The 15,405-nt window shown below is 38.1% G+C and overlaps 1 protein-coding gene across 14 annotated transcripts in view; it reads right to left on the reverse strand.

Moving 5' to 3' along the window:
• The window catches only part of DLG2 (discs large MAGUK scaffold protein 2), a 1,965,529-nt gene that overhangs the window by 305,139 nt on the left and 1,644,985 nt on the right, over positions 1 to 15,405 (reverse strand). For all 14 annotated transcript variants that reach the window (XM_037042840.1, XM_037042852.1, XM_037042842.1 and 11 more), the window contains one exon: positions 6,601 to 6,703. In XM_037042840.1, coding sequence (XP_036898735.1) covers positions 6,601 to 6,703 — 103 coding nt within the window. The remainder of the gene's footprint in view (positions 1 to 6,600; positions 6,704 to 15,405) is intronic.

Below are 15,405 nucleotides of genomic sequence, written 5' to 3' on the forward strand. Positions count from 1 at the left end.
TTGGGTATTTAAGATGCAGTTATTTGCACTGACAAATATTTCAACATGCCACAGCTGCTCATTCATATGTATAAACTTATGTAGTCATTGATTTAAAAAAGAAATATGGCCTGCATTTTAAGTAAGCTTTTTGGATGTTGCATATACTTTCATTTATGAGAACCTCTAGGTATAGAAGGTGTCTATATTTTTCTGAGGGGAAATTAGATATTCATTTAAAGCACTCATCATATCTTTGACCCTGTAGGGAAATGCACCATAAGGTTCAACTCTGGTTTAAGCTTGGTGACGTAATTTAGATGGTTACTTTGAATATGATCAGAATTTTACTTCATGCTACAAAGATTAACCACTTTTCTTTCTGCATTAGCTTCACAGTTTAAAAGGAATAAAAAGATTATTTAAATAAACTTTTGCTTTAGAATATAGTAAGTCACCTTTTTATAGTTCATAGAGCTATCCATCAGGATGGGATTCAGTCTGGCCCCATCCAACACAATGTTTATTTACTCACCTGCAGGAAAGACCATCATTAAAGAGAATGAATAGGTTCATTGTCTTATTAACTGAGGAATTTGATCAAGTTATGAATTTGCTTGAAAATCTGTATTTAGAGAGGAGGTGTAGACAAAGTGGAGGTGGATAACACATGAACTCCTTAGATCCCACACAGCCTAATATATCCCTAGTAAAACCACTGAGGCACAACCAATCATTGAGTGATACACGCCAGAAATCAAACCGGCTGATGCAATCTCAGATGACTTTGCCCAGTATGGCAGGTAGAGAGAATCCAATTCAACAGAGACAGATGACAATTCTTTCAGGGTCCCTAAGTATTCTAAAGCAGTGCTCAGACTTTAAACAAATAAGGCATGAATCTTGAGAAAAGTGCAGATTCTTACTTAGCACGCCTGTGTGTGAACCTGAGGTTATGCATTTCTGAGACCCTCTCAGTTTATATTTACACAGCTAGTTCATGAACCACTCTTGGTAGACCAAGACTCTAGAATAATCCATTTCTTCCCCCAGCTTTCTCCATGGCCTACTCCCTCACTTCTTTTAAGTCTCTGCGGAAATAGCATCTTATTAGCAAGGCCTTCCCTATCCACCATGTATTTCACTGTCACTATCACAATTACCCTTCTTCATATTTATTTATACTGCTTAGTGTTATCTGACATGCATTATATTTATTTACATTGATCCACTGCTTATCATGTCCCTAGACCATTCATTGGCTGAGGCATAGTAAAGTGTTCAGTAAAAAATATCTATTGAATGAATGATTATATAAATGTACCAAATGGCCAGTCTACCACAATTTCATAAGCCACACCACCCTTATGAGTCTCCAGGCAATAATCAACTCTTTGGGTTTTTCTTTCAGAAACTCAAATGTTCTGTTAATAAATAAAGTGGAATAAAACAGGCCCCTTAACTGTGTACTCACGTGCCTGCTGGCTGATGGACACCACCACTGACTTCCTCCTTTTTATTTGCAGGCCCTTCTGGAGCCCTTGAAGTATTCTTAAACATGCACTGAGTGGACAGATTAAGGCAAGAGGATACTGATGGCCACTGATTATCTCCATGTTGTGCTTTATCTGACAATTGCATCATTCACTTGGGTCTCTTTGGGAATATCTGATGGTTTATTATTTCAACTTCAGTCAGTAATCTCACTATAAATATAGGTGTTGTTATACTAATGAGAAAGCAACAAATGTTATAAAGATCTGCCCCAGTCTGACCCAGAGGAGTGCTGTGCTACAACATTTTTGACAAATTTATAACTATAAATTTGCTATAATCGATACCTTTCTAAAAATTCATCAATGGTGTTAAGGTTGAGTTTCAGGACTTCAGCAAATGGTTGGGGATTAAGCATTTATTCTTTTTACTACATTACAGAGCAACAGCTGTTAATTTTCTGCAATGCAGGAGAAAGGGTCACTAAAGGTTTTGTAACAAAAACCAAAAAGGCATCATTTAAAAATTACATCAACGCCAAATGTCCAACCTAGGGATTTTGTGTTTAATATCAAAACCCTAGGCCATTCATCCAATATTCATTCATCAACTATTTCTTAAGTACCTACTATTAACATTGACCAACACAAGAAGATATTATTGTACTTCTAAAACAAGTAGAGAATCATTCAATAACTCTTTAATTAAGTTTGGTCAAGTTCATACTGATCAAATTAACATGGGAGGTCCTTGCCCTCTAGAAGCTGACTTGAGTAGAGAAACATGGAAATCTTGGCAAGGGACATACCAGGTATCTGAATACAGGTCTAGGGAACTCAGAGAAAGAATCAATCAACGTTGTCCTGGGAGAATAAAGATGGGTTCACTATGAAATTGACATCTGAGGGCCCTCAAGATGACTAGGAAGGAATCTTACCGGTGGAAAGGGAAAAAAGGAATTCCAGGTAGAGAAACCCACATGAGCAAAGACTCAGAAACATTGCAATTCAGTATTAAGTGCAGGAGCAGGGAGAAGTCTTATGCAGCAGTGGGAGAAAATAATATAAAAGGATGATTCTGGTGGGTGGTGATGGGCAAGTGGGGAGGAGACATGAAGATTAGCTGGAACCATATTGTGAAGGGCAAGGAGTTTGTGCACAGATACGTTGGGGTCGTATATTTTAGAAAGATAATTCTAAAAGTAATGGGGAAGGTGGCTGGGAAGAGTAAGGAAAGGTGTATGTATGTATGTTTATTTGGGAGTGAGGTGCAGTGGCAGGCATTATCTTTCTTTTTCTTTAATTAAAGATTTATTTCTTTTTTAGTGGGGGAGGGAAGGAGAAAGAGAGGAAGAAAAGCATTGATGTGACAGAGAAACATAGATCAGTTGCCTCTCATATGCTCCCAGCCCAGGAACCAAACCTGCAACCCAAATACATGCTGTGACTGGGAATCAACTGGCCACCTTTCAGTTTGCGGGACAATGCCCAACCAAGCCACACAGGTCAGGGCTATGGTTTCCTCTGTTTGAATAGTGTTGGAATAATTTCACTAACTGAATATAGGTAATTGAAGTTTTCATAAGAATTAACTCTCCATTTGCATAAGTGGAATTATTCCTGAGGTATCAGATATATGATCCTTTTTCAGAAAAAGAGAGAAAATAACATTACCTTCCTCCTATTATTAATGTAATACATGTTAATTTCAAAGTAAACATGATACAAACTGGATAAAAAATGTGGTGGAGATGAGTCACAATCACACCCCCAGAAAGAAATGTTGTTTGTCTGCGACTCCTCAGCTCCATCCCCTAGAAGCACATTAAATACGATTTACGATTGAAAGAGTAATTTGGACAACTGGTGCCAAGGTTATTTTAAGCAGAAGTGACTATGACAACTTTGGCCTTACCTGGGCAGTGAAACTTGCCAAGAAAGACATTTATTGCTGCATTATTATTTATAATTATTTTAAAACTTGGCTAAGTACTATGAAGAGCACAATTGGAAATGGTTTTATATTTTGCAATAACCCCTTGTTTAGCACTTATTTTCTGCTTTGAAGCTAAAATTTAAAAATGCAAGTAGTAAAAATGAATTTCTTCAATCTTCAATTACCTTCAAGTGGAAATTCAAGTGCTGAAAAATGACAAACTTTTTTCATTAGTTCAGCAACTCTAAGAAATACCAATTACAGCACAACACGGAAGGTAGATTTATCAGTGAAACAAAATGTAGATTTTGTGTCTGCACCCATGAAGCTCAATATCTGAGCAAGATCCTCTTTCTCCCTCCTCTCCAGAATAGAAATCCCACCCATTCTTCAAGGTCTGGCTCTGTTTCCTCATTTCCATAAAGTACTCTTTGCACTGTTCTGGCTCCTTCTTGTCTATACCTTCTCTGACATTTCATGATTCATAGAGATGGTAACATTATCATACACTTTCGGTCCTATGTCATTAGGAACTGATCTCTATGAAATGTATCTAAGTCCTTTCTCCTTAATAAGATGAAAAAATTCCTTAAAGACAAAGACTTCAGATAGGGATAAGGGCCATATTTTCTGAAATTTGGCAATAGTGAGCATCTGGAATACTCCTGGTAAAAATATTTGAATGCAACAGGAAAACCTATTTACTGAAAGTGTAGTTCTTGACTATACCAAAAGAGATGTCAGAAAAATTTGTCTTCGTATGGGCACTTCACCATACTGGTGCAAATGAAGGGGACTTGGTGAGAATTTCCTAATGAAATCTCATAGCATACTCATTTTTCCACTTGTTATTTTAAAGGTAAAATGTTCATTATTTCTTAAAAATGTGGTATACTTTAAATGTCCCTAAATGACCTAAAGAACAATCCAATCAGTTTTCCATTTCAAATAATAGTTAAATTAAGGCTGAGTTGCACATGAAATTTGCAAAGAAGGAAAAATGATTGCTTGATGTGGCATAACTACATTTCCACTGAATTAAAGCTCCAATAGAAAGCTCATTGTAACAAGTCCCAATACAGTTAAACTAGTAAAATAGGGAAGGCATTCTGTCAATCTGATCTATACTTGGCATTTTAAAATAAGCTTGTTGTTATTTGCGGGTTTCTTTAGAAGCACCTTCAAAATTGATTTATGCGATTTATAAGACACGCTTTGAACAGGCATCTTGATAAAGTACAACATAGTATCCAAATTAAGTAAGTGGCTTAAAGGAAACTAAATTGTTAGAAAGCTTAGGGTGATTTATGCTGATAGAACTAGGACAAGCTTGTCCTTTACTGTCGCCTTTAAAACTTGAAATCATTCTGTTCAAGGTTCTTTGAATGGCTGCCTTCACTATCCAGAGCTTCTAATTGGTGGGACTAGAGTTCTGACTATCTTATTAGTTTGCAGAATTGCTTGAGACGAATTTTTTTCAAAACAGGAAAACAGCCCAGGATATTTACGCCATGTGCCAGGACAGTTCTGCCATGTGCCAGGTTGTGAGGCTGAAAGAAAACAGCTATCAAGAAAATGAAAGAATGCCATGAGAAAGTTATTATTCTATGTGAAGTACAATTTGTTCATCAGATTGTGCTAACCCAAATCTCTTCATTTTTTGTTGTACAATGGATTCTTTTGGAGCCATTAATTCCTAAGAGAAGACATGTCTACTAATTTTTAAGAGGTAGAAAGGCTTCTTAAAGCTGGGAGGAAATGTGCCCTCGGTGTTGTCATCATCCGTCTTGTGACAAACGCCAATCTGTCCTCGTCCCCCAGCTCTCTAGCCACATCTGGATTAGTGCAGTAAGAGAAAGCATTTGATAATACTTTTTTGGCATAACAACCGCAGATTTTTATTCTAAGACCAGGCAAATTGAAAATAATGTAGCAAAACTCACTTGGCAGAAAAAATGTTTTCTCTATTTTCATGTAAAACATATGGTAATGGTAAATTCTAAAAAGCCACTGCAAGACACAAACCTCAGTCTTTCAAACAACAACAGACCAATTGACATTAAGAAAGAATCACTTGAGGGATTTAGAGGAACCTATATAAAGGATACATGGACAGCAACTGAGAAGGGTGGAAATGGGAGGGAGCGGGGAGCACGGAGGGTGGGATGGGATGGGAGTAATAGACAGAAAACTGTACTTGAAAAATAATTAAATTAAAAAATAATAATAATAAATAAAACGAAAGAATCACTTGAGAAGGCCAAAGAAGCTCTATACACACCTAGGCACAAAGTCTCTTCCTTGATGGAATCTTGTATTTTCACGCTTAGCTGTTTAATACTCCTGTTTGCCAGCCATGTGGATGAAAAGCATTAACTATATTTATTGAAGACAGAAGCCATATTCCTGGGTTGTTTTTTTTTTTGTACAAAGTCTAGCTCACAGTGGTGTGCTTACCTATGTTTCATGAACAAGGGAGCATTCTACAACAAATTTCCTAAGAAATAAACTACTATATATAACATCCTGGTTGTCTCATTGCATCTCATTCTGATCACAGAACAGATGTTGAAATAAACCAAAGAACAGGGTATGGCTAATCCAGTTTAGGATAACTCATTAAGTCTCAGTAGGCTAATTAGATTTATGACATCACCAAGTCTCAGGGTTTATAGTGATGAATTCCAAACAAGTGATAGTGTAGCAGAAAGGCAAAAAAAAAAACACCCCAAAACAAAAACCCCAAAAACCTACATCAAGGGCATCCAAAAACTTTGTCAGTGTTCATAAGAGTTAATGCCACAAGGAGAGAATGCGGTCTACTGATCATGGTCTATTCCTGTACACGAAATCTCTCCCACTTGCTTCCTACATCTTAATTGTTTCTACAGCATCCATTGCTGACCAAAAACATGTGTACCAGATAAGCATATAAACAAAATAAAGCTGATGCTAGTTGTTATTTATTTAAATTCATATTTCAAAAGGGCTTTTCGAACTGTCAAATGTTTTCTTTGGAGTATTAAGGGTGATGAAGCCTCAGGTTCTTGGGAGACAAAGCATTGATTTTTCACAACAGGTAGTTTTAAAAAACCCTGCCGGCACTGACTACTTAATCCAGGGGACTGGAAACGCAGGTTCATGTTCACACATTCACATACTGGAGCATTAGATGTTTGGGTGCTCACTGACCTTCGGGTTGGTATTGTGCTATAATTGTCACCGTCTGTCCAGCCCCCTTCAGTGCAGCTGCAGCCTGTTCATGGGATGCTCCACGCAGGTCAATGCCGTTCACCTGAAAGATAGGAAGGCAGAGAATTCTGGTGTTTTGTAAGCCATGTCATTGGGGTAGAACAAGACACGTTTTCCAAAACTGAGAGGCTGTCTAAGATTATGTCACCTGACTCAAAACCCCTCATGTCCTACCCAGGCATTTGTGTGTTAACATAGTAGTTTTTATGCTCTTGAGAAGTTTTAGTTAGCAGACTCATCAAATTTCATCTTGTGATGTTTGTGCTGTGAGTCTGACCAGGTTGAAACTTCTTTGTATACACACAACCACCAGGATTTCAGGGTATGCATTTAATATGCCTCTGTTAGTTTCCTAGATTTCTGGGGTAGATAGGAGCCTGCAAAATTTGAGGAAAAACAGGGTAATAAAAAGAGACACATAATGTACATAGGCAAGTATGTGCTGACAGATTCATAAATTCAAATGAGGTTGCAGGGACGCTGCATGGAATGGCTCTGGCTGCCTGCCAGAACCCCCTCTTGGTCATATGCCTGGTCCTGTCACCCTGAGCTTGGTTAGATAGCCCTGAGCCTTTTTCCAAAATAAACCTGACTGCCCATTTCTCATGTGCAATTCCATCATGAATCCTGACAAAATGAAATAAAGAATACCTGGAGTTTATGTCGCTGCTGTTAACTCCCGTTTTGGGGCCCGTGCCAAAAGAGAAACAGAGCATCCAAAAACAAGCACAAAACTCGGCCGAGAGGGAAAATTCATTCTTAAGTCAATTTTAATGAGAAGCAAAAGCTAAAGTCTTTCTCAAATCAATTCCATCTAAGTCAACACAACATAATTACCGAGTGCTTTTCAGTGACAGGGCTGTCTGCCTGCCCCAGGGGAGGGGTGGCAGGTGGGGAACAAAGGTGAACAAACAAGGCCTAGAAAGCTTTTCTGCTTCAACCGAACACATAGCCTAAGTCCAGTCTTCTAACCTACTCAGAGGCTTGTTTTTGCAGATGACATCAGAATTCTGCTTCTTCTTATTTAGAGAGAAGATGGCCACAGCCCATGAAACAGAATAAAGGAACTGGTCAGTTTACCTACACATAAAATATAGGTGCTTATTAGGCCCCTCAGGAACCCTCTTAGACAATGATACCAGATGGGTCAGGAGTTACTGCTCGGTTTCTCTGTTAGGCCTGGGATATCTTTAATTCTCAATTCCACATCCTGGTCCTCTCACAATTTGTTAGAGTCCCCTTATTCACTCTTTAATTTTCTTGGCTTCTTCCCTGGCTTTTTATTCCCATAAACTCTGCACTGAAAGCATGGACTACACAGCACATTGGGAAGTGCGCTGAGCTGGGCTTGGCCTGCCACTGCCACTCACTAGTTGAGTCACTCACTGTCCTGCCACCAGTCTGAGCCTCAATTCTCTCCTGCCTGAGTTCGTCTCAAAGAGTTCTGTCTGACTCTAACTGTTCCCATAAACTACACAACTTCAGATTAAGTTCTTGGAGGACGAAAGTCATTTCAGAGGTTGTCTAGTCATCGAAGTCGGAAGTATGACTCAGAGCAGGAAGAGACAGGAAAAGTAATTTGATCTGGGCTTTTGCCTACAGGAAGCCGAATGTAAAAGTCATGGACCAGATAACCTCTTCTCTGGTCAAACTGTTAGCTTTTTATTCAAAATAATATATGCTTTTGGTAAACGAATTCTAACATTTCAGAAACGTATGTAAGGAAAAGTAAAAGGTCCCTTCGCTGTCTGCATTCCCATGGTGACCCTGTTAGCAGTTTCTTGTGCATCCTTTATAGAAATCTACTGTTTGTACATGCAGGCATGTGACTTGCTTCTTTTTCTACATATGTTAATATATTATTGCCTTTTTATTTAAATGTATAGGATCACATTATATATATAATTCTATAACTTGTTTTTGTTTTGCTTTACTTTTAAGCACATATGTCGGGCATTTTTAATATCAGTTGATATCATTCTACCTGTTTGATGGGGCCTAATTTATGGTAGGGCTGTACCAAGATTTTTTTCAGTATTGTCTCTACTTATGTGGTTACAGTTTTATCCACCTTCTTGCTACCACAAACACTTAAAAATGAGTTTCTGAAGGGTAAATTCTTTGAAAATACAGGGGTAGGTTTACATTTTTGAGTATGCAACACAGTTTACTCTTGTATTATTTAATTATTTTATTACTAATTATTATTATTATTAAGCTATGTTTGGCAACCCATGTATATCTTAGAGAGCTTTCTTCATTCACACATTATGATATATGGTCAACTTTTAATAATAACCATGGAATGTTCTATTATTCAAGGTAAAACACCGTATTTTACTAGGGCACAACTGATGGACCCTTACATTGCTTCAACATTTTGCTATTATAAATAACCCTGTAATAAATGTCATTGAACAATAAGTTGTGGAATAAAAGGTATGAGAGTCAAATTTTGATAGCTGTTGCCAACTTGCCTCCAAAAATGTAACATTAATTTATAATCTCACAAATAATATAAAATTGGCTACTTTTCATACTCATAAAAATTGCACATATATCAATATTTGACCTTTGCCATTTTTATAGGTAATTGTATCAAAATTTTTGCATTTCTACAATTATGATGTTGACCATCTTTTTATATGTTTATTGATTATTTAAATTTCTTTTTGCACAAAGTGCCTGTTCACTTAATTTGTTTATTTTTTATTTTGATAGTTTGCTTTTTAAAAAATGTATCTGCATGTTAAAAAGATTAGTATTCCATCTTATATAACTATTACAAATATTCTTACTAGTTTGGTATTTGTATTTTGTGTTATTATATTTTTAACTAAGCTTTTCCCTTGTATGTTGTTTCTTGCCATGCAAGAAGTTTAAAATGAACTTTGGATTTCCAGCCAAGATGGAGATTTAGGTAGATACACTTTGCCTCCTTGCACAACCAGAAGAAGGACAACAATAAATATAAAAACAAAAAATAACCAGAATTGCCAGAAAATCAAACTGTGTGAAAGTCCAATAGCTCAGAAGTTAAAGAAGAAACATTCATTCAGACTGATAGGAGGTGCAGAGATGGGTACCCTGGGCAGAGAGGACTCGTGGCAAGGCAGCAGCTGGAGGACTGGGCAGTTCCACATTTGCGTGCTGATAAACTGGGAGAAATAAATGGGGAGCAAGACAGATAACACAATCCAGAGCTCCAGTGTGGGAAAAGAAATCCTCAAAACCTCTGGCTGTAAAAATCTATGGGGATTGCAGCAGCAGTGGGAAAGCTCCCAGCTTCACAGGAGAGTTCAGTGGAGATACCCACAGGATCATAGAATGTACAAAAGCCCACCCACCTAAAAATCAGCACCACAAGGGACCAATTTGCTTGTGGTTAGTGGAGAACATGACTGGAAGCCCTCTGAGAGATGAGCAAGTAGCATTGTTCCCTCTCAGGCCCGTCCCCCAAATACAGTGCCACAATTCAGCAACGTGGGTTGCCCTGCCCTGGCAAATGCCTAAGGCTCCGTCCCTTACAATGCAACAGGTGCACAATGCAACAGATTAAAAAATATAGCTCAAGTGAAAGAACAGATCAAAACTTCAGAAAAAGAACTAAGCAATGAAGAGATAGACAACCTACCAGATACACACCTCGAATCACTAGTAATCAGGATGCTCACAGAAATGGTTGAGTATGATCACAAAATAGAGGGAAAAGTGAAGGCTATGAAAAGTGAAATAAAGAAAAACATACAGGGAACCAGCAGTGGGTGAAAGGTAATTGGGACTCATATCAACGATTTGGACCAGAAATAAATAAACATTCCACCAGAACAGAATGAAGAAACAAGGATTCAAAAAAATGAGGAGAGGTTTAGAAACCTCCAGGACAACTTCAAACATTCCAACATCTGAATCATAGGGGTGCCAGAAGGAGAAGCAGAGCAAGAAATTGAAAAGTTATTTGGAAAAATAATGAAGGAGAGCTTCCCCAGTCTGGCAAAGGAAATAGACTTCCAGGAAATCCAGGAAGCTCAGAGAGTGCCAAAGAAGTTGGACCCAAGAAGGAACACACCAAGGCACATCATAATTACATTACCCAAGATTAAAGATAAAGAGAGAATCTTAAAAGCAGCAAGAGAAAAGGAGATAGTTACCTACAAAGGAGTTTGCATAAGACTAGCAGCTGATTTCTCAAAAGAAACCTTGTAGGCAAGAAGGGGCTGGAAAGAAGTATTTGAAGTCACAAAAGGCAAGGACCTACATCCAAGATTGCTCTATCCAGCAAAGCTATCATTAGAATTGGAGGACAGAAAAAGTGATTCCCAGATAAGGTCAAGTTAAAGGAGTTCATCATCACCAAGCCCTTATTATATGAAATGTTAAAAGGACTTAACTAAGAAAAAGAAGATTATAAAAAATATGAATAGTAAAAGGACAACGCACTCACAACTATCAACAACTGAATCTAAAAAAACAAAACAAAAACAAAAGCAAACGAAGCAGACAACTGGAGCAGGAACAGAATCACAGAAATGGAGATCATATGCAGGGTTATCAGTGAGGAGGGGGTGGGGAGGAGAATGGGGGAAAAGGTACAGGGAATAAGAAGCATAAATTGTTGGTACAAAACTAGATAGGGTGAGGTTAAGAATAGTATAGGAAATGGGAAAGCCAAAGAACTTATATGTATGACTCATGGAGGTGAACTAAGGGGGGAGACAATAAAATATACTTTAAAAAGCTTAAACTATTTTATATAGTCACAGTTATTGCTTCTTTCCCTTTTTAGCTTTTGAGTTTTATATTATATCTTCCCCTTTCTAATATATTTAACAAAGCATCCATGTTTTCTTTTAGTACATCGACAGTTTAATTTTTAGCTGTTTAATCTTTCATCTACTGGAATAGATTTTGGTGTTTGATGTGAGAACCAGGTGAACAACTACTGTTTTTTGGACCTTTCCTTTATAGAATCAAATTTTTACATCTTTCAATATTCTAGTTAGACTCTAAATTTTCTCAAGTAAGTGAACTAAGGGAACATGAAAAACTAAGAAGAAACAAAAGATTTGGAGTCACAGAGAACTGAGTTTGAAACCCGAGTCTACCAGTTCTATCTATGTAACTTGGAAAAGTGACTTAAAGTCATTGAACTTCAGCTTCCTTACCTGTAAAATAGGTATAATACCTACATATCAGGGCTATTGCATGAATTGCATGAAAAAAATGAGAAAATATCTGTAATGAAATAAATGAGATAATATCTGCAAAGCCTTTAACCCAAAGCCTGGCACAAATAGGCATTTAGCAAATAGTATCTTTATTACTGTATTTCTTCAAAGAGCTATGATTATGAGTGATTAAATAAAATCTAATGCCAACTAACCAATGCAAAATATAGTATATGGGTTACTTCATTTTCCCCTCCTTAGGAACTTCAGCATTGGAAGACTTAGAAACTTGCTCACTCAGAATTTACACCTTAGAGATGAACTCTACTAAAGGAAGAGACTTGCCCTAGGTCATATCAGAGTTTGTACAGGGTGAGGACCAGTCAGGGCTTCTCTGTTTTCCCTGGAGCAGACATTCCCTATGATGGGTGTGTGTTTGTTTTCCACTGGGCCAGGAATAACTGAATCTTGTTCGCCTTAGGCCTTTTTCTACATGGGTCTCCCGATTTGCAGTGCATTTGATGCTGCTCTGATCTTGAAGAATGAGTACCCCCTTGACTGTGCCTCTGTTGGTTTCCCTCCAGGTTTCAGCATGCATGTTCTCCTTCAGTCTTTCAAACTTTCCAAGGTCGCTTTTCTTCTTATTTCTATCCCTGTGGTTTGAGTTTTTATCAGTAATCTTTGCTCAAATAGCAGTTCCCCAGGAATTCAAAAACAGTTTTACATCATTGACATGGCATTTTAAAATACCAAGTATGACACAGCCTCGTATATTTATTATTTCTATTTTTCTGCTTCAGTTTGAATTTTCTCTTCTTGAAGCATGGACTGGGAGATTGGATGCCACTAATTAGTGTTGAGATTAATAGTGATAGTCATCGTTAACATTCACTGATTATCAGGCATGCTCATATTATAGGTGATACTTATACATTTTCTCATTTAATCTTCAGAAGTCTTGGATTATTCTTATGATTTTATAAATAAGACAACTGAGCTCAGAGGGACTCACTAACTTGTTCAAGGTTAAATGGTTGCAAGAGGTTAAGAATTTTAAATAGTCCAACTAAAACTCTTGAGCTCTTAATTGCCATTTCCTGTTGTTCTTCTCTCAGTATCCTATGTCATTCTACTCTGTGCCTGCAAGATTCCACTTCTGACGTTTGCCTTCCAAGCTTCCTGAGACTGACAGCACACCCTTGGGTGTGACACTAAGCTCAGCTCAGCAAGGGGCCTGAGCAACGGGGTTTAGACATTATGGCCCAGCTTCTGATGATCACATCATGTAGAGCTGCAGCAGAAGGCTTGGAGAGACTAGAAAAATGCCATCTATTGCCATCCCCATATGTACACAACTGTGCTGGGATCCTAGAAATCATTAAATTCCATTTGTTATGATATAGTTTTCACAACCAAGATAGTAATGGATAGGAAGTTTAGGATTTCTAGTTCATTCAAGTGGTTACAAGGTGGTGGTGGTTGTTTTTTCAGATGCTGATGTGAAAGAGAATGGTGTACCATGTTCAGAGTTACACTTTTTTTTTTTAAGACGAGCATAATGTTTGCTACTTTAGACACTAGGGTCCCTGGCTCGGGGATCAGAAGTTCCCTGAATAAATAACTCTATGCTCTCTAGTATTTCTTAGTATTATAGAAAGGATAATATCAGAATGAGAGAAGTTCATAAATGGGGAGAACCTTTGTGATTATCTGTAGTCACCAATGTATACCTTTCAGCGAATACAACCACATCATTCACATGCACTTCCCATCATCCTCAACCATAGTGAACCTTTTCATTTCTCTGATCCGGGCATTTGTGCATGCCTGCAAGGCTACTTTCCTTATCTAAAAGGTAGTTTTACATCCCTTCCTCACCTGGAAAAATTCTCCTAGTCCTTAAAAATTCAGTGTGAACAAACGTATGGAATGTGCTTATTTGTGAACTCCTAAAGGAAGGAGCTTGTCTTACTGGAACTTGTGTCTCTAGCATAGAGCCTGGCAAATGGCAGGTGCGTAAGTACTGAAGAGGTGAATGAATAGACAAGTGAATGGTGAAAAAGGTATTGGCACTACCTTATCCCAGGCCAGTGGTCATCTAAACTTTATGTGACCCCAAGTTAAATGACCGCGCTCTCTTTTCTGCCCCTTCATATAATTCTCACCACATGACAATTCGCCTCTGCTTGCATGCATATAAGGTCTGTTATGGCAACATGGATATTCACTACAATTATTTTCCTTTAATGTGCTTCTAGTGAAGTATCTAGAGCTAAATGCAGTGCTGGTACAAATTTTATTTCTTTAAAATACCCATTTTAGTCATTTCCTTTTCCAATTTAAGTGAACCAGAGTGACACATAGCCATTGTCAAGCAATTGACTATTCAGTAGGAGACAAGAATGAGTAAACTGAAAATTAAGTACCTGGTGGTAAGTGCTATGACAAGAACAGGTCAGAATGCTCTGGGACACAGAAGAGGGGCCCCTTCTGAGGAACGAGGAGGTATAAGAAGGCTTTCTGGAAGAAGTGACATCAGAGACAAGATCTGAATGAGTTATCCAGGAAGGGCGGTGGAGAGAGGGAAGGGCAGAGGAGTCGCAAGAGCATTCTAGGCAGAGAGGGAGACAGATAGGTGGAGGTGAGTAAGGGTATGGCACCGCTGAAGAAAAGAAAGTCATTGTTACTGAAGGGCAGAGGAAAGATGAGTAAGTGGGGAAGAGGTGAGAGATGAGGTGAGAGATGGAGCTGATGCTGATTACTGACTTGTGTGTACTTAACTCTGTGGTAGGCACAGTCCTAAGCATTTTCTATACACCAATTTCCTTAGCCTTCACAAAAGCTCTATGATGTAAGAACACATAAAAATGCCCATTTTATTGAGAATCCACTAGGGCATAGCAGATTAGATAACTTGCCCAGGGTTTCGCTGCTAATAATGGGGCAGCCCACAACTGAACCCAGGCAGTATGGTTGAAGAGTCTGCATTCCTAACCATGGCCCATTATTGTATCTCAAGGATTTTGTGGTACAGGCATGATAAGACATTTTAGTAAATTTGGAGTTTATTGTGACTGCAATGGGTAACCATTCCTCAGCTTAGAATTGAGAAATACTATTTTAGCATTACTGCTCACAGCTAGAGAAAACACAGAGAATATACAGGAGCTCTGTGCTATCGCCAGCTTTATTAAGAGCCTCTGAAGTTGAATTTGTCCCTTTGGAGATTCTGCTCAGGGGGCAGCACTACTGTTGTGGCTGCTGAGGTTTTCCTTTTGAGCTCATATCATCCATCTGCTATGGAAACAGTGCTGTGGGAAGACCCCTGGGTTTAGACTTGCAAAGGATAGGATTCAAATCTTGGTCTCCTTGTTTACCAACTCTATGACCTTAGGAACTTGGGTAAGTTACTTAGCTCCTTTGACCTTCAGTTTTCTTACATGCAACAAAAAATATTAACCTTAATTTTGTTGGGCTGTTGTTTGGATAATTAGAGATAATATAAACAAAGTACTTAACCCAATACTTGGCACATTGAATATGTACTCAATCAGTGGTAGCTATTTGTATTATACCA

The sequence above is a fragment of the Sturnira hondurensis genome, unplaced genomic scaffold (genome assembly GCF_014824575.4).
Source record: "Sturnira hondurensis isolate 20B ecotype Veracruz unplaced genomic scaffold, ASM1482457v3 Scaffold0003801, whole genome shotgun sequence".
In the NCBI taxonomy this organism is placed as follows: Eukaryota; Metazoa; Chordata; class Mammalia; order Chiroptera; family Phyllostomidae; genus Sturnira; species Sturnira hondurensis.